Genomic DNA, 16368 nt, shown 5'->3' with positions numbered 1-16368 from the left:
TACTTTCAATGTAGTAGAAGGGAAATCCTCAGATGGTGGGACACTGTTTGGCTATATTAAATCGCCTCCAAATAACATACTAATTTAAAGATAGTTTCCAGACAATTCCTATTTAATCAAACCAGTCTTTTCCCCACTAGTTAGAGAAATTAGGATATTACTGACTTTAAGCCTGAGATATGCAAAGAAACAGTTCCGGCATTTGGATAAGGGAAAAAATAAAGCAAAGGGTAAGTTTCCCGAAACTCCAATGGCATGTGAATAAACATAACAAGAACATTTCCACTGGAAATGCCAGAAGTTATCACTTCCAGAAAGGAGACTGCTTTCTCAATAATTTTTTTCCATGAAATTAGAGAAATTATCACAAAACAAAAATGGTGACCCAGGAGCTTTTATAGAACTAAATCAGTAAATTAGAGGCTTTTTCATTTTGACATTAAATATAATATACAAAAGGAGAAAAATAAAAGTATATGAAATATTTTATAAATCTATGCCCCTTTTCCCATTTATTTATTTAAACCACTCTGGTCCTTGAGAACAAGAGTCTTTTTTTTTTCCTTGATAAAATAACATCCGCTCCACCCTCTGCTGCTTACCTGCTGCAGATCGTGCTGAGGGCTCCGTATGGATTACAGTCACATGGCAGACAGAGCCCAGAAGTGAGATTCAGGTAAAAGCCCTCCCTGCAGCTGTCACAGCGAAGCCCTTGATAATGCGGCTGACACTCACATTGCCCTGTGGTCTGGTTGCAGCGATTCACATCCAGGCTTCCCACCACAGAGCAGTTACATGCATATTCTAGGAAGGCAAGAAGGAAAGAGACATTATTAACCAAGATTTAATGTTTTCTTAATAAAATGAACCCTATTGTATTTTTCCTAATAAGTGTTGATGACAATTTTGTAAGGATGGATAAAATTAATTCTGGTTCAAATTCACTTTCTGTCCCGTTTATTTTATTTAAGATGGGAAACGTATAAAGTATGTAAAACTATATACATCATTCATAAATATGAAGCTAACATTCTCAATGCCCTTGCCAGTACTCTTTATATTCTCGCCCTACCCTACACTCCAATATGGGGTGGGGGAAGTCCTTTATACTATTCAGTTTTTCAGGACTGGAAACCTCTGAAGGCAGGGCCTGTGCTTACCTACACGGCAGGGAGAGCAGAGGTTGGAAATGGCAACGTGTTAAATAATAAATAGTCCCACTGTAGAGCAGCAAAAGCCTCAGGCTCCAATGGTTTACTGTGGTAACTCACACTAGTCAGACAAAATTGTGCTACAGCTGGAATCAGAAGCTAATATGCTCTTCCCAGGAAGGAATTCACGGAGACTTGAAACTTTAAGGTAAGGAAAGGATGAACAATAAATCCTAGACGAGAAAGTTTACACAGTCATCCTGATCGGTGGGCTAAAACCAAGCACGGTTTGAATCTATCCCCTAGGTTACAAGATCTAGAAAATAAACTTTCCTTTAGCTACATTTCAAAGAGTTCTTTGGATGAAAATATTTTAAAGTCCTTGGCTTTAGCCTTTAAATGTAGATATATTTAAAGGTCAACTCAAATTTGGTTTTTGCTATTGTGTACACTCATTTTATCAAGAAGGTATTTTCAACATGGTTGGACATAGTATCAACACAGGATTTTGTGAGCATGTCAAAAATGAGCAAAGTCAACTGCAGATAAAATAAAATCTTGTACACAGTTTAGGAATAGCCCTAATTCCAAAACAGCTACAAACCTAGGTTTAATAAGCTCCCCCTCCCCCCCCCCCAAAAAAAAAATCAATGGTACAAATGACACTTCTGAGTAGGTAAGGAACTATATGAAATGGCGTTACATTGATTACTATTTAGCTTGGAAAAAATTATCTTTAATGTCATTTTTGATGATTTTTTAAAAGTTACTGAATAACTGCAAATCCAGGGTCTTAAGAGAACGTTATAAAGGCTTCTGCTCCTCTAGTCTGGAAAAGGAAATGAAAATTCCTAATGTCATCACAAGCAGCTTATCCACACCAGTCAAAGTAAAGGATTCCACAGAGAATTCCCACGTGGCCGCACCCACACTAACGCCGTACCTCCCACTCTTCATCAGTTCCTAAACTTTGGGGTCGGCTTCTCTCCTTGCTCTCTCCATCTCTTCTAATATGTAAGACAGATGAATGAATATACATATGCTGGTGAGTGATTTGCTTTATGCCTAATCCAAGAGTGGGTGGTGAATTAGCTAAAAATCCCAGAGAAGAATTTAAGATTTCTTCAGCCCCAAACTTAGGAAAGGTTATCAGCTTCCCCTCCCAGTCAACTGTCTTGTTTTACTAGGCTACATAACCGTGACATTTCTTTCAGAGTTACTTGTTTTCACTTTATTTCTAGTGTCTGGTGTGTATCTGTGTGTGTATGTGTGGTTTTTGTAAATAAGGAAGCCACGTTTAGTGGCCTGCAAACCTGCCAATGACAACTTCATGGTAAGACCTTCACTCCACCAAAAATGACCAGAACGCTTAAAATAACATTTTCCTTCCAAATCTGGCAGAATTTCAACATACATCCAATTCCTCCTGCCGGACCAGTTTCATCACAAGTTAAACTAACCGACTATGCTAGTGTGGGCAGACCCAGCTCAAAAAAGTGAATAGGTTAAGAAAAAAGTCTAAAAAAAAAAAAAGAAAAAAGTCTAAGGCCGAGAATTTTATTCTATTACTTCCTTGCTAATGTACTTCCATCTGAAACCTGAATCAGTGTTCCCAATCAATGAGATGGGTACTTTTTTTTTTTAAAGAAAATAATCAGGGGATCCCTGGGTGGCTCAGTGGTTTAGCGCCTGCCTTCAGCCCAGGGCACAATCCCAGAGTCCCGGGATCGAGTTCCGCGTTGGGCTCCCTGCATGGAGCGGGCTTCTCCCTCTGCCTGTGTCTCTGCCAGTCTCTCTCTCTCATGAATAAATAAATAAAATCTTTTTAAAAAAAGAAAATAATCTAAAAATTTTGAGGAAAAACCTTTTTTTTTTTTTTCCAGTAAAGTTCTAATGGGGAAACTTCAGTACTAATCAAGTTCACTAGCTATTTATTACTGTTATGGAGCCAAGCTAATCTCTTCAATATCCTCTGAACATATTTTTAGTCTAATCTTTGGACCTTTGCTCATTGTGTCTTCCTTGAAATGCTCTCCACTCTCCACATATTCAAACCTATTCCCTATTTCAGGGATCAGCTGAAACTTACTCCTCCACAAACTCTCATTACCCCTGGTGTGAATCTAAAAGAACATCTCCTACCTATAACTCTTATATGCCAATAATTTGGAGAGGCAGTAAAGTGAAGCAGTTATGAGTACAGACTACAGAGGCAGACAACTATAGGTTTAAATCTAGCTCTCTCATTTACGAACTCTATGGACTTAGACAAGTTAACTAACCTTGTGCCTTCCTTTTCTTGCCTATAAACAGGGCATAATACAGTACCTATTACACTCAGCCCCAACACCTGAGCTAGAGGTAGGTCAGAGTGCTGCGATACGTAATACAATAGCTGGAAGAAGGAGATGCTAGATAAAATAACAGAAACACAAGTCAGATGTCAGATTCATAGGACACAGCTTTGTTGTACCCTGTGGACAAGAAAGCCTACGATTGGGTTTATTACTATGGCAGTTTTTGACAATATTTAGGAAATAAAATTAGTGTCCCAACATTCAAAAATCCAAGTTGTAGTTATCTAGGAAGAAAATGAGAGGTATCCTATGTATCCTGGGCTCCACATATTACCGATATAGGTACCTATGAATACAATGATGAGCACAAAAGGGTTGAGTATGTGGTTTTAGAGAGGACAAAAAAGAGCATTTATTTGATTATATGCCCCTTATATGAATCGTCCTAACAGCAGTGGAATACCTGGCAAAAAATTCAGCAAGAGAGACAGCCCCAGAAAGGGGGTTGATTTATGAAGACAAAATGCACTATCTATCACATTAACATTCTTCCTCAAATTAACCAAAGGAAAAGAAGTTAAAGCAAAGCATACCAAATGCCAGGGAACACGTGCATTTCTTCTGTTTGGAGCTCAGAATCTGAGGCCCTATCCCAGGGATTGACCTCAAATGAAATGATCCAAGTTAAATGAATAGTATGAGAAACAGTAATAAACGTAAAGCACCACGAATCTGCAATACGTTGTGTCAGGATAACTTGTTAGCTTGTAAATAGAGTAAAAGCTCAGAGTCTTCACGGTTCTTGACATTCATATAGAACCAGACAGGAGTTAATGCAGAAACAATGCAGTTTACTAGGAGGTGGGCAATATGAGAAAGAAGAAAGGAATTTCGATTGACAGAAGCAGTGGGAAGGACCCATGGCCAAGAACAAGAGACGAAGGGCGGACTTCTTAATGAGGTAGACTCTCAGACAACAGAGCAGCACAAAGGAGTCAGTGACATGACAGATGGTAAGTCACCAGGATGGATGTTGATGGGACTGGAACAGTACGAAGAGGACACAAAAACTAATCACGGACAAGTCTGGATGAAATGCCAGAAATCTCCTTTGGTTGCCTAAGAGTACATATGAAGTAAATTCTCCGTCATTGGAGCTGTGGGTTTTTTCTCAATGTCCTGTGACTCTTGGGAAAGCTCTATAGATAAATAATTAGAGAAAAGTATCATAAATGTTAGCAGAGAGATGGCAGTCTTTGGCAATATTTTTTCTTTTTTGTTTGGCTTCTGAAGAGCAATGAAATACTTTGAACAGCACGGAGTTGATGCCTAAAGAAGAAAAAGAAACTAAAATCTGGTGCCAAACTGTTTGAAAATAGAAATATAGAGGCCCGGAGGAGAGACAGTAACTCGGGATTTTTCTCTGAGAACTTGAACTTACGTGATGATTTTGTAGTAAAAGTACCCAAAGCAATCACTGCATTTAAATCAAATATTGAACTTTTTCAAACATTCCTCACCAAGGGTCAAGAGATGAACATTTTCAGCAATGAAAAACAAATATAGAGTAACTTTGCTTAGAAGTCCCATAAGCTCCCTGACTCTCTGTGCACAAACACCTGTACTGGTAAGAGACTGTCTCCTTGCACATGCTAAAGTTCAGCTTTGAACCACCTCAGGTCACTGCTCAGTAAAACATCCATCATATCCTCTAGAGAATTTTTATTGTGTTTTGGTATCTGCAACTACTTTGATGGTAGTTTTTAGAAAAATATTAACTGTGATCTCTGTCTCTCTGCCTCTTTTTGAAGTCCTTTCTGAGTACTGTAATTAACTATGATGTCTGGAAACTCAAGCAATTTGGTACAATAGTGTGTTAGCCTTTTGCAGATAAAAAAGAACTATAAAAGCAGTAAATGAAAGATGAAAATGAAATAAGAAAATGAAAAAATTATGTCCCCTGTCAATTCATGAGGCAAATGTCATAGAACAAAGACTGTTAATTGATAAGAGCACTGTTGCTGAACTAAACTGATTACAAAATAAGTATTGCATTTATGTATAGATACTGGAAAAATACTTGTAAATATAACTAACACAGAGCACTCACAGGAATCTGGTTCAGGAATATAGACTGAAATTCTGTTTATAGCCTCTTGCAAAATTGTGAAAATACCTTTGCAAAACTAAATTTCTGACTCCTTTTTGTTCCTTCAACAATGATTTCACTCTTGCTTTCAGTATCTTCAGATTTCAAAGGAATAAAAAAATTAAGAATATTTTTTTAAAACTGCTCTAGGCTATTCCAAAGCTTTTCATTCTTCCCTATATTCAGAAGACATACTATGTATGTACTATAATATTTGTTAACGCATCTTCTGTTCAATGTCAAAGAAGCAAAAGCTGGGAGACATGTATTTAAAATCTATCAAGGCTTAGTACTCAATCTTATAACCAAAATTTAAAACATTAATAGAATTGAATACAATATGAGTAAATTGTATTGGATATAAATTTTAAAATAAACAAAATATTAAAAGAAAAAAGCAATGAGGTTTTGCTAGACCATGTTCTTTTCTTTTTTTTTTTTTTTTTTTAACTATATCCTTAGATTTTGCAAGAAGAGAGCCTTGGTGTCCTACAAGCAATTACTCTAGCTGGACTGTGTGACACTAAAGTCACAGGGGACCCACCTAATAACTGAAGTTTTTTGCAAAGCTAGTGTTACAATTAAAATAGAAAGAATTGATGAATACTTCAGTTGGTTACTGCACAAAAAGTTGTGGGACATTTTAGGGTTTAAAACACTATTTAACTGGGGACACCTGGGTGGCTCAGTTGGTTAAGCAACCAACTCTTGATTTGGGCTCAAGTTGTGATCTCAGGGTCGTGCAATGGAGCTACAGTGTAGCCTGCTTGAGATTCACTCCCTCCCTCTCCTTCTTTCCCTTCCCCTTGCCCCCCTTCCCCAGTTCCTGAACATGGGAGTGTGCTTTCTCTCTTAAAAAAACAATAAAATAAATAAATGAAATGTTATTTAACTAAAAGAAGTAGAATCTTTTCTTTTTTCCTTTGGCTCCAACTTAAGTTGTAATTGCTTTTGGCTCCAACTTGGTTGTAATTGCTCTTATGTAGAATGAAGGAGAAGAAGAAAAAAATAAGATAAAAATATATAGGATTCCCATCCTTTTGCATACACAACTGTTTCTGTTCCATTGAGATCCATCATTAAAAACTGTACTCTATTTAAACAAACACCAGGGAAGTAACGTAAGTGTAACCATTTTGAATGTGTCTGGTCTGTCTTTTCCACAAATCTAAGATAATATCTACAAAAATAATATCTCTCGATTTTCAAATTGAAAAGAAATTTTAAAAATGACTGTCAGAATCAACCGTAGGAATATTTAATTCAAACTTCTGCCTATACATCAAAAGAATACAGCAACAACAACATATAATAATACTGTCTTGACTCCAGGCCTGATTTCCTAAGTATATGGTATACCTATTTCAAAATGTACTTTTTATTAGGCCCATATCCATCTTTGTAGGTTTAGAGTAAAGGAATCTTGGAAAGGGCTTCATTCTAGAGAAAAGGAACTGTCAACACAGAATTTTTATTTTTATAAAAGGTCTTACTCTAGCATAACACTGATACTCAAATTACATTTCAAATTTATGTTATGCCAGGGTAGGGTCACAAATCTTTGCAAAACCGGGAAACCCAGTATGAAAGCTGATGAGTTTCTTGCATTAAAGCAGACTTCACAGAGATGTGGAAAGTTTTAAAGCCACTACTTTTATTTTTTTTTTTAAGATTTTATTTATTTGACACAGAGAGAGAAAGCATAAGCAGGGGGAGCAGAAGGCAGAGGGAGAAGGAGAAGCAGACTCCCCGCTGAGCAGGATGCGGGGCTGGATCCCAGGACCCTGAGATCACGACCTGAGCTGAAGGCAGATGCTTAACTGACTGAGCCACCCAGGCGTCCGTAAAACCACTGCTTTTAAAGAAAAGTGTTAAGCTTTATCTTTTAAAACAAAAATGTATCCATTAAAACTCCCAGTCACAATTCACTGTCCCCAAACATTTCTTCTACTTTACAGTAGATGCATGAAAAAAAAAGTGGGTAACAAAGACATGGGTGTTGTAGAAATTTTTCTGCCTCACACTTAAGGGCCATGTTCTTGTTGCTTGTCCCTGGCTCGCTGCCAATTTTCCACAATTCAAAGACAATTCATCTAATTAATGAGACAAAATGACAAGTTCTGGGAAAAACTGTAACAACCAGCTTTCACTACTAATAATAACCGAGATGATATGACCGGTTATTGAGCATGCGCCACATGTATCTCCAACATCACACTGAAAACGTCACAGGTACACACCCCTCAGTCTTCACCACAGTCCTGTGAGGTAGGTGCCTTGAAGGACAAACGGACATCTCAGAGAATTGCAACAATCATACAACTAACCGGTACAGGAGAACAGATTGCAGCTCAAACTGAAGAACTCCAAAATCCATGGTCTTTTCACTGTAAGAAACTTCTGACTATAAAAGTAGAAGAAGAAAAAAAAAAAAAACACTAGACAGACCCACGACATCTTTTTTTTTTTTTTTTAAGATTTTATTTATTTATTCATGAGAGACACAGAGAGAGGCAGAGACACAGGCAGAGGGAAAAGCTAGCTCTGTGCAGGGAGCCCAAGGCGGGACTCGATCCCAGGACCCAGGATCACAACCTGAGCCAAAAGGAGATGCTCAACCACTGAGCCCCCCGGGCGCCCCAAGGCCCAGGACATCTTACAACCAGAGTTTGCTGATCATTTACCAGCTCTGTAACCTTCAATAAGTCTCACTGCTCTGAGGTTCAGGGTGTCAATCTATAAAATGTGGATAGTTCTTGTCACCTGTCTATATGAAATATAGATAAAGCTACCATAATATATACATGATCTTTATGCTAAAACTATAAGACAAAAAAATAAAAAATAAAAAAACTATAAGACACTGAAGAAAAAATATACAAAAAAGACCTGAATAAATAGACACAACATATCAACTAAATCTGCAGATTCAGTGAACCCCAGTCAGAATCCCATCAGGATCTTGTGGTAGGTATTCACAGGCTGACTCTAAGATAAATAAGAAAAAGTAAAGAAACTTGAATGAAGAAGAATAAAGTTGGAAGACTTTCAGTAACTCATCCCAAAACTTAACTTTAAAGCTACAATGATCAAGACAATGTGTTGTTGTTGAAAGAAAAGACACAAAGGTCAATGGAACTAAATAGCCCAGGAATAGATCCTCATAAATATTATCAACTAATTTTTGGCAAGGTATAAAAGGAATTCACGGGAAAAGGATTTTTTTTTCAATAAATGGTGTTGGAACAGTTGTGTGTCCCCATGCAAAAAACCTGAATTTTGGCCTAACCTCACACCTTGTTAAAAAACCTAATTCAAAATAGTTCATAGCCTCAAATGTAAAATGTAAAGCTACAAATACCTCTAGAAGAAAACATGGGAGAAAATATGACCGGCCTTGGACTGGGCAAAGGACTTTTAGATACAACACCTAAAGCAAAATCCATAAAAGGAAAATTTATAAAATGGACTTTATTACAATTTAAAACTTTTGCACTTTACAAAACTACTAAGAGAATGAAAACACAGCCATGAACTAGGAGAATATTTGCAAATCACATTTCTGCCAAAGGACTTGTGTCAAGAATATACAAAGAACTCTCCGAACTTAACAGTAAAAAACTACAATTTTAAAACAAGGGAAAGGTCTGAACAGATACTTCACCGAAGAATGTGTATGTATGACAAATAGACACTTGAAAAGATGCTCAACATCTTTTATTAGGAAAATGCAAACTGAAACCATAATGATGCACTACTACACCCTTAACAGAATTGTTAAATTTTAAATAACTGGTGCTGTTAACAGTGCTGAGCAACTAGAACTCTTACGAGTTACTAACAGGAATGCTTAGAAAACAATCTGGTGGTTTCTTATGAATTTAAATTTACACCTACCATATGACCCAGCATTTCTAATCCCAGACATTTACCTAAGAAAAATGAGAACTTCTGTTCGCAGGTAAGTATAACTGAATGTTTACAACAGTTTTATTCATAATCACTAACAACTAAAAATTACCTAAATGTCAACTGGTGAATTGTTAAATAAACTGTGGCCCTTTTTATATGGCATACTAACATTTTTTTTCACATCACAATCTGTTTCTGATTAATTAACTTGATCTGTCTATTCCTGTACCAGTATAGCAAGAAAAAAAAAAGTTTTAGTGACTGCATCTTTATAACATGTTTCACTAGTGGATTGCTGCTCGTTACATTTTCTTCTAGTTCTTGTTAGTTATGTTTCTATCTGAACTCTACTGCCACATTTCCTCCAAAAGAGATCTTGTTGTATTTTTCCCATTAATTCCACTTATTCTACAAATTAGTGTATCAAGAACTGGTCGCTTTACAATATTACATTTTTCTACCTGTGAACATGGGTGTGCCTCTCCATGTATTCAGTCTTCCTGTATATCCCTCAGCAAAATTTCATAATGTAAAAATACATCTACAGGAGTTTCATGTATACCTTGATGAGGTTATTCCTAAACCTTTTATCATTTGTGGTAGTAGAGGCAGTACTGGTTAGTGTGATTTTTTTCTCATTATCTCCTCTAATTAGTATTAGCTAGAAATACATAGTTTTTTGGAGATATATACACAGTTCTTTTGATGAACTCTCATTATTTCTAATTTTTTACCTTGATTCTTTGAGTAAGACTTCTATTTTACATTACACGGAGGTCTTCCACTGAAGGTCATATCTTACCTATCAATAGATATAATTCTCAGTTTTCTCAACTACAAATGTTTGTTGGTAAAATAGAGCAAAGTGTTTTTCATGCAACTGCTTATCTTAATCCCTAGGTCAGCCTTATTATTAATTATAATAAAAGTAATTACCGCTTGCTATTTCCTACAGTGCCTCTGCCTTTATCAGTCACACATTTTAGTTGAGTGAACACTTTGCTTCACGGCTGCCCTGCAAGGGGTGTTTATCAATAAGGAAACTGGAACTTAAAGGCTCGAAGTCGCTGCTCAGGACCACAGAGTTACTGTACGTGGTGAGACAGCATCAGACCCAGGTTTCTCTTACTCAAGTGCTCTTCCTCATTCCACCTCACCACAGAGCTTTCTTCCTTTAAGAAAAAAGGAAGGAGACAGGGGAAACACAAGAAAAAGAAACAGAAATTCCAGCTACTAAATACTAAATACCATTGGGTGGTTTTTGTTTATTTTGTTTTGTTTTCAGTCTGTTTTCTTTGTAAGCAGGTGACATCAAGTCAAATGACTACCAAACAGTAGGGTGGGGGGAAACAGCTGCTCGAGCTACAAAAATAATTCTCAACGGGAGACTTAGAACACCTTGCACTTTCTTCTGGTCACTTAGTCTTAATATACTGTTCAGAACCAAAAAACATACACTCATGATTTAATATTTGGGACCAGTTTATTTTATTTAAATGCAATCTCATTGCTAAAAAAAATACTATTAGTATCTCCAGTGTCTTTCTATATCCTGGATACAGACTATGCTGAACTACAGACTATGCTACCTGAACATAGGCAAAAAAAAAATTTTCTGTGCCACTGTTTTTCTATTTGTTTGCATTTTTCGAGGCTTTTTTAAAAAAACAATTTTGCCATTTAGTAAGAGTTATTGCTTACGTTTTGGAAGGATATTTTATTATTTCTGGCTATTATCAAATTGGGAATGTACTCCAAGAATTGACCAAATACCGCCCATATGGCTTGAAAGAACTCTATCAAACTGAATTTATATGAACTTTTTTACTTATAAAATGTTCAACAATATCCTTCAGTTTAAGGGTAGGTGGGAAGGAGGGAAGAGCAAATACAGAAAATGAATTTGTACAACTTAAAATCTGACTCCAGACTATAATAGAAAGAGAGCAGTCGGTGAGGTCAAGGGACCTGGGTTCAAATTCTGACCACTGTTTATGATTTTAAATCTATTGTCCTCTTTGTAAAGATTTTTTTATAAAATTGGGATAATGATACCTAACTTATCAGGATATCCTAAGAATTATAGGAGAAAAGGCAAAGAAAACACCTACGACAGGGCCTTCTCTTTCCCCACCCTACATTTTTTATTAGAAGCAATCTTTTTAGCAAAGTAGCAATCCTTAGATGTTACTACAGACTGCAAGAATTGAGAACCGTGACCATCAGAGATCTCTGAATACACTCAAATTACCCTAAATAATGTCATTAACGCCTTAATTTTGTAGTAGTAGAACAGAAAGGATGGGAAAAAGAGAAGAGCTTCAATTTCAAGTGCTGCCAATTGCTTCTGAGGTTGGGATTAGATTTGCCTTAGTGTGTCTATTTACAGAGCACAGCTGAGCAACTTAAAGGCTACCACTATTTGCTCATTGTAATACCTGGAAAATTAGTTTGGAGAAAAGGAGCACAGAGAGAGTAAGAGAAAAGGTCAACTGAATAATACTATCCTAAGGTATCCAGTGATTTAACCTAGGAATTGTTCCTAATTTCTAATAAAAGAAGTTTGGCCTTACATATTATAATTTAACATCCATCCCAGCCAATTTTTAAACATATTATTAAATGGATGGCTTATGGATTATCAGGAATAAATATGTATTTGATTATAAAATTATGCTATACCGCTTGGGAAAATACATGGGGCATATAGGGACACATACCACTCACCATGACTGAAACAAAGACTGACAGGAACAGGAGAAGAAAATACATATTAGAAAGGCACACTTGGGCCCTTTATCCTGGAACAATTCTCCAAGTCAGTGCCACCTGCTTCAGAATCACCTAGGGAGCACAGTGAAACAATGGTTGCTGGGTCCCCTCCTATACCTATTGAATAGAAATCTCTGTGGGGGTGGCGGGTAGGTCCTCAGGAATAGGCATTTTTTTACAAACTTCAAAAATGATTCTGATATGCCTAAAAAGTTTGCTATAAGCAAAGGGGAAATATGAAAAATTCTTGAGCAGAGTAATGACATGGCCAGAGGTGGGCTTCAGAAGTAGAAACAGTTACAAACACAAAAATAACAACAACAATGACAACAGTAATGATCTCCACTCCACTATTCAGTGCTTATTTACTCATGACATGCCAGGCACTGTTTTATGTACTTTACGTGCACAAACATTTAAAACTTCCAAAGGACCTATCTATAAGGTAGGTCAGGTGACACAGCGGATAAAATAAGGAAATGGAGGCAGAGAGAAAGTAAGGAATTTCCCCAAAGTCAGAAGGCCACAGATGTCCGACTGAGATTAGATTACCTTAAGCAGCAGTGTGAAGAAGGGACCTGAAGGGAGGACACTGGAGGTGGGAGATTTACTGATAATCAACTGCAGCTGTCCAACAGGAGACTCTAAATGTGGGCAGGGTCACTAGTCAAGATTGCTTCCACAAACATACACATACCTGTCTGTCTATTCTACAGTGATATTAAATCTGTTCGCTTTTTAAATAAACAGACACTGCAAGGCAGAAAATACACCTGTCTGCAGTTGTCTGCGGTGCTAAAAGTTTAATAAATTTGGAGTTAAGAGCCAAGTGAAATAGCTGAGCCTTGAGTTATTCCAAAGGACGTTCCAAAGAAGTACTTTTTCCTGTTGGAACTGGAAGTGGGCTATCTAACGTGTCCGCCCTATCTAATCCTCTTACTCCTCAAAACATGTTGACAAATTCTTCCCACTCTCCTGCCACCCTTGCTATTATCAAACACTTATACAGTATAAACATTGTTCTCCATTGCAAGCTGTGAGGTTCTCTGCTTTATCATCATGACTAAGCATTTGGGTAACACTTCAAATTCAAAAATCTTAAGGGCATCAGAGTGGAGAAACCCCTTTTCCAACTCCACAGCTCACTCCTGCTCTTGTACAAGCTGTTAGAGGAAACTAATCACACCTCCTTTACACACACACACTCACAGGATGCTCAAAAGAAAACTGAAATGGTCAGAAGTCAATGCTAAAATAGTTCGGGAGCCCCCCGCCCTTTTTCACTGAGAATTTGGGAGCACCAAGATGTTAAATTCACAAACAACACAAAGCACATTGCCATTGCCAAGGCACTAATGGAAGGTAACAATCTCAGAAGGTCTCAAGGACCAGCAGTTAATAATAAATCAAAAAAGAGATAATCTGACTCCCTCCACTCCTAAAGTCATAGTCTGGGAGACAGTCAAAATATCTAGGAGAAACAGAGGCTAAGTGAAATTTACCTCCACTCTAGTGGAATTTGCCTATTCTTCCTCCTTCACTTCTGATTTCAGGTATCCCGTTCACTACCTTCTGTACCTTTATAAGCTATCACTACACCACTGGCAGGGTGATAAAATGGTGCGATCACTGTGGGAAACAGTATAGGGTTTCCTATAGAAGTGGAACCACCCTGTGATCCAGCGATCCCACTTCTGGGTATACATCCAAAAGAACTGAAAGCAGAGCCTTGAAGAGACATTTGTGCATCTCTGTTCAGAGCATTGTTCATAGCAGCCAACACATGGAAGCAACAGAAAGGTCCACTGATGGATGAATGGATAAACAAAATGTAGGCTATATATACAATGAAACATTATTCAGCCTTAAAAAGCAAGGGTATCCTGTCCTGAGCTACAATATGGATGAACCTCCAAGTCATAAAGTAAAATCAACCAGTCACAAAAAAAGGCAAACACTGCATGATTCCATTTATATGAGGCATCTAAAGTAGTCAAACCCAGAAAAACAGAGAGCAGAATGGTGCTTACCAGGGATTAGGAAGCGACAAGGACTAAGGAAGAATTCTACTTAATTGATAAGAGTTTTAGGGACACCTGGGTGGCTCAGCGGTTGAGCGTCTGCCTTCAGCCCAGGGCGCGATCCTGGGATCCCGGGAGCGAGTCCCACGTCAGGCTCTCTGCATGGAGCCTGCTTCTCTCTCTGCCTGTGTTTCTGTCTCTCTCTGTGTCTCTCATGAAAAAATAAATAAAATCTTTAAAAAAAAAAATTGATAAGAGTTTTAAATTTGCAAAATGAAACAATTCTGGAGATGTGTTTCACAACAATGTAAATATACTCAACACTTACTGAACTTACACAGTGGTGAATTTTATGTGTTTTTTAATCATAATAGAAAATAGGTGGGGTAGAAGCTATCATCATACAGCAGGTTTGTTTGCATTTCTTACTTTACCAAAGGAGCTAGGAAATTTTAAGTGCTGAGACTTAGGAATCTGATTATCTGGTCTACCCCCTTTGTACAAATAACTGAAGCTAAGAGTAGTGAGCAGTAATTTCCCATATAAGCTTTGAAGCCAGACAGACCAGACAACAAACACAGGCTCATGAGCTGTGAGCATGTTCAACTGAAGAGATTACATGAAATAATGTAGCACAGGGCCTGACACACAGGTCTCCTTCCCTTTCAGCAATCTGGCATGGTTCATTCTAGAGTCAGGGCCCCATCTGGGTTGACAAGGATCGAGTGATCATTTAAAAAGGTACAGGTGGGGGATCCCTGGGTGGCTCAGCAGTTTAGTGCCTGCCTTTGGCTCAGGGCGCAATCCTGGGGTCCCAGGATGGAGTCCCACGTCGGACTCCCGGCATGGAGCCTGCTTCTCCCTCTGCCCGTGTCTCTGCCTCTTTCTCCCTCTCTCTATCATAAATAAATAAATAAATAAATAAATAAATAAATAAATAAATAAATAAATAAATAAATAAATAAATCTTTTAGAAATCCTATAAAAAGAGGTGAATTTTCATAAAATATTTTAATTAAAAATTTTTTGATTTAAAAACATAGATGTGGGATCCCTGGGTGGCGCAGTGGTTTGGCGCCTGTCTTTGGCTCAGGGCGTGATCCTGGAGACCCGGGATCGAATCCCACGTTGGGCTCGTGGTGCATGGAGCCTGCTTTTCCGTCTGCCTGTGTCTCTGCCCCTCTCTCTCTCTCTCTCTCTCTCTCTATCATAAATAAAAAAAAAAAAAAAAAAAAAAAAAAAACATAGATGTAATTTAGATCAGTTCCTAAGAAATGTTAAAATTAAGCTAACTACCTACTGAAGTAATTTTGCTTCATTTTTTAATGTTTCCCTTCCCAAAAATCTGTCTAATTTTAGGGAGAGAATGATTGCAGGTTAAATTTAGGCGGTCATCTAAAAGAGGCAACTCCTAGAACAACCAAACCTCTCATACAGTCCTGATGGAAATATAAACTTACATAAGGTCTTCACAGAACAATGCGGCAATGTCTAGAAAGATAACGATGTGCTACAACCTAGCAGTACCTAGGAACTCAGTGTGTGTCCATAAATCTGCATTACCTGAGAACTTATGAGAAATGCAGATTCTCAGGGCCACCTCAGACCAACTGAATCAGAATTTACCTTTTAACAATGTACTCGGGTGATTCCTACGCCCATTAATTGAGGAGCACCGCCCTAGACGAGCTTTCCCATATGTGAAGAGACATGCAAGGATGTTCACTGTAACATTATTTGAAGTGACTACCAAAAAAAGTGAACACAGTGTGGTACATTCATATAGTGGGCAACTATAGGCAACTTAGAGAGTTACCTGAACCAACAAAGATAAATCTCAAAAAAATGCTGAGTGAAAAAAGCTGATAAGGTGCCATTATGCAAAGTTTAAAACATTGAAACAACACTATATTTGTGTGTGTGTGTGTGTACACATGTGTGCATAAACGTTCTTAAATGCATAGGACCACATTCAGAATAGTGGTTACATCTCAGTAGGAAGGAAGAAAATGGGATAAAGGAGAAACACTTGAGGCTTTAATCCTATCTAGTATTTTATTTCAAAA

General features: G+C 37.6%; 1 protein-coding gene across 1 annotated transcript in view; it reads right to left on the bottom strand.

The window, feature by feature from the left end:
- Window positions 1-16368, bottom strand: part of MEGF9 (multiple EGF like domains 9) — a 75184-nt gene that overhangs the window by 35189 nt on the left and 23627 nt on the right. The window contains exon 2 of the mRNA XM_072727510.1: window positions 603-804. Coding sequence (XP_072583611.1) covers window positions 603-804 — 202 coding nt within the window. The remainder of the gene's footprint in view (window positions 1-602; window positions 805-16368) is intronic.

This window comes from Vulpes vulpes, chromosome 12 (assembly GCF_048418805.1).
Source record: "Vulpes vulpes isolate BD-2025 chromosome 12, VulVul3, whole genome shotgun sequence".
In the NCBI taxonomy this organism is placed as follows: Eukaryota; Metazoa; Chordata; class Mammalia; order Carnivora; family Canidae; genus Vulpes; species Vulpes vulpes.
Note: the sequence above shows the minus strand (reverse complement) of the source record. Positions and strands in the feature narration are given on the sequence as shown.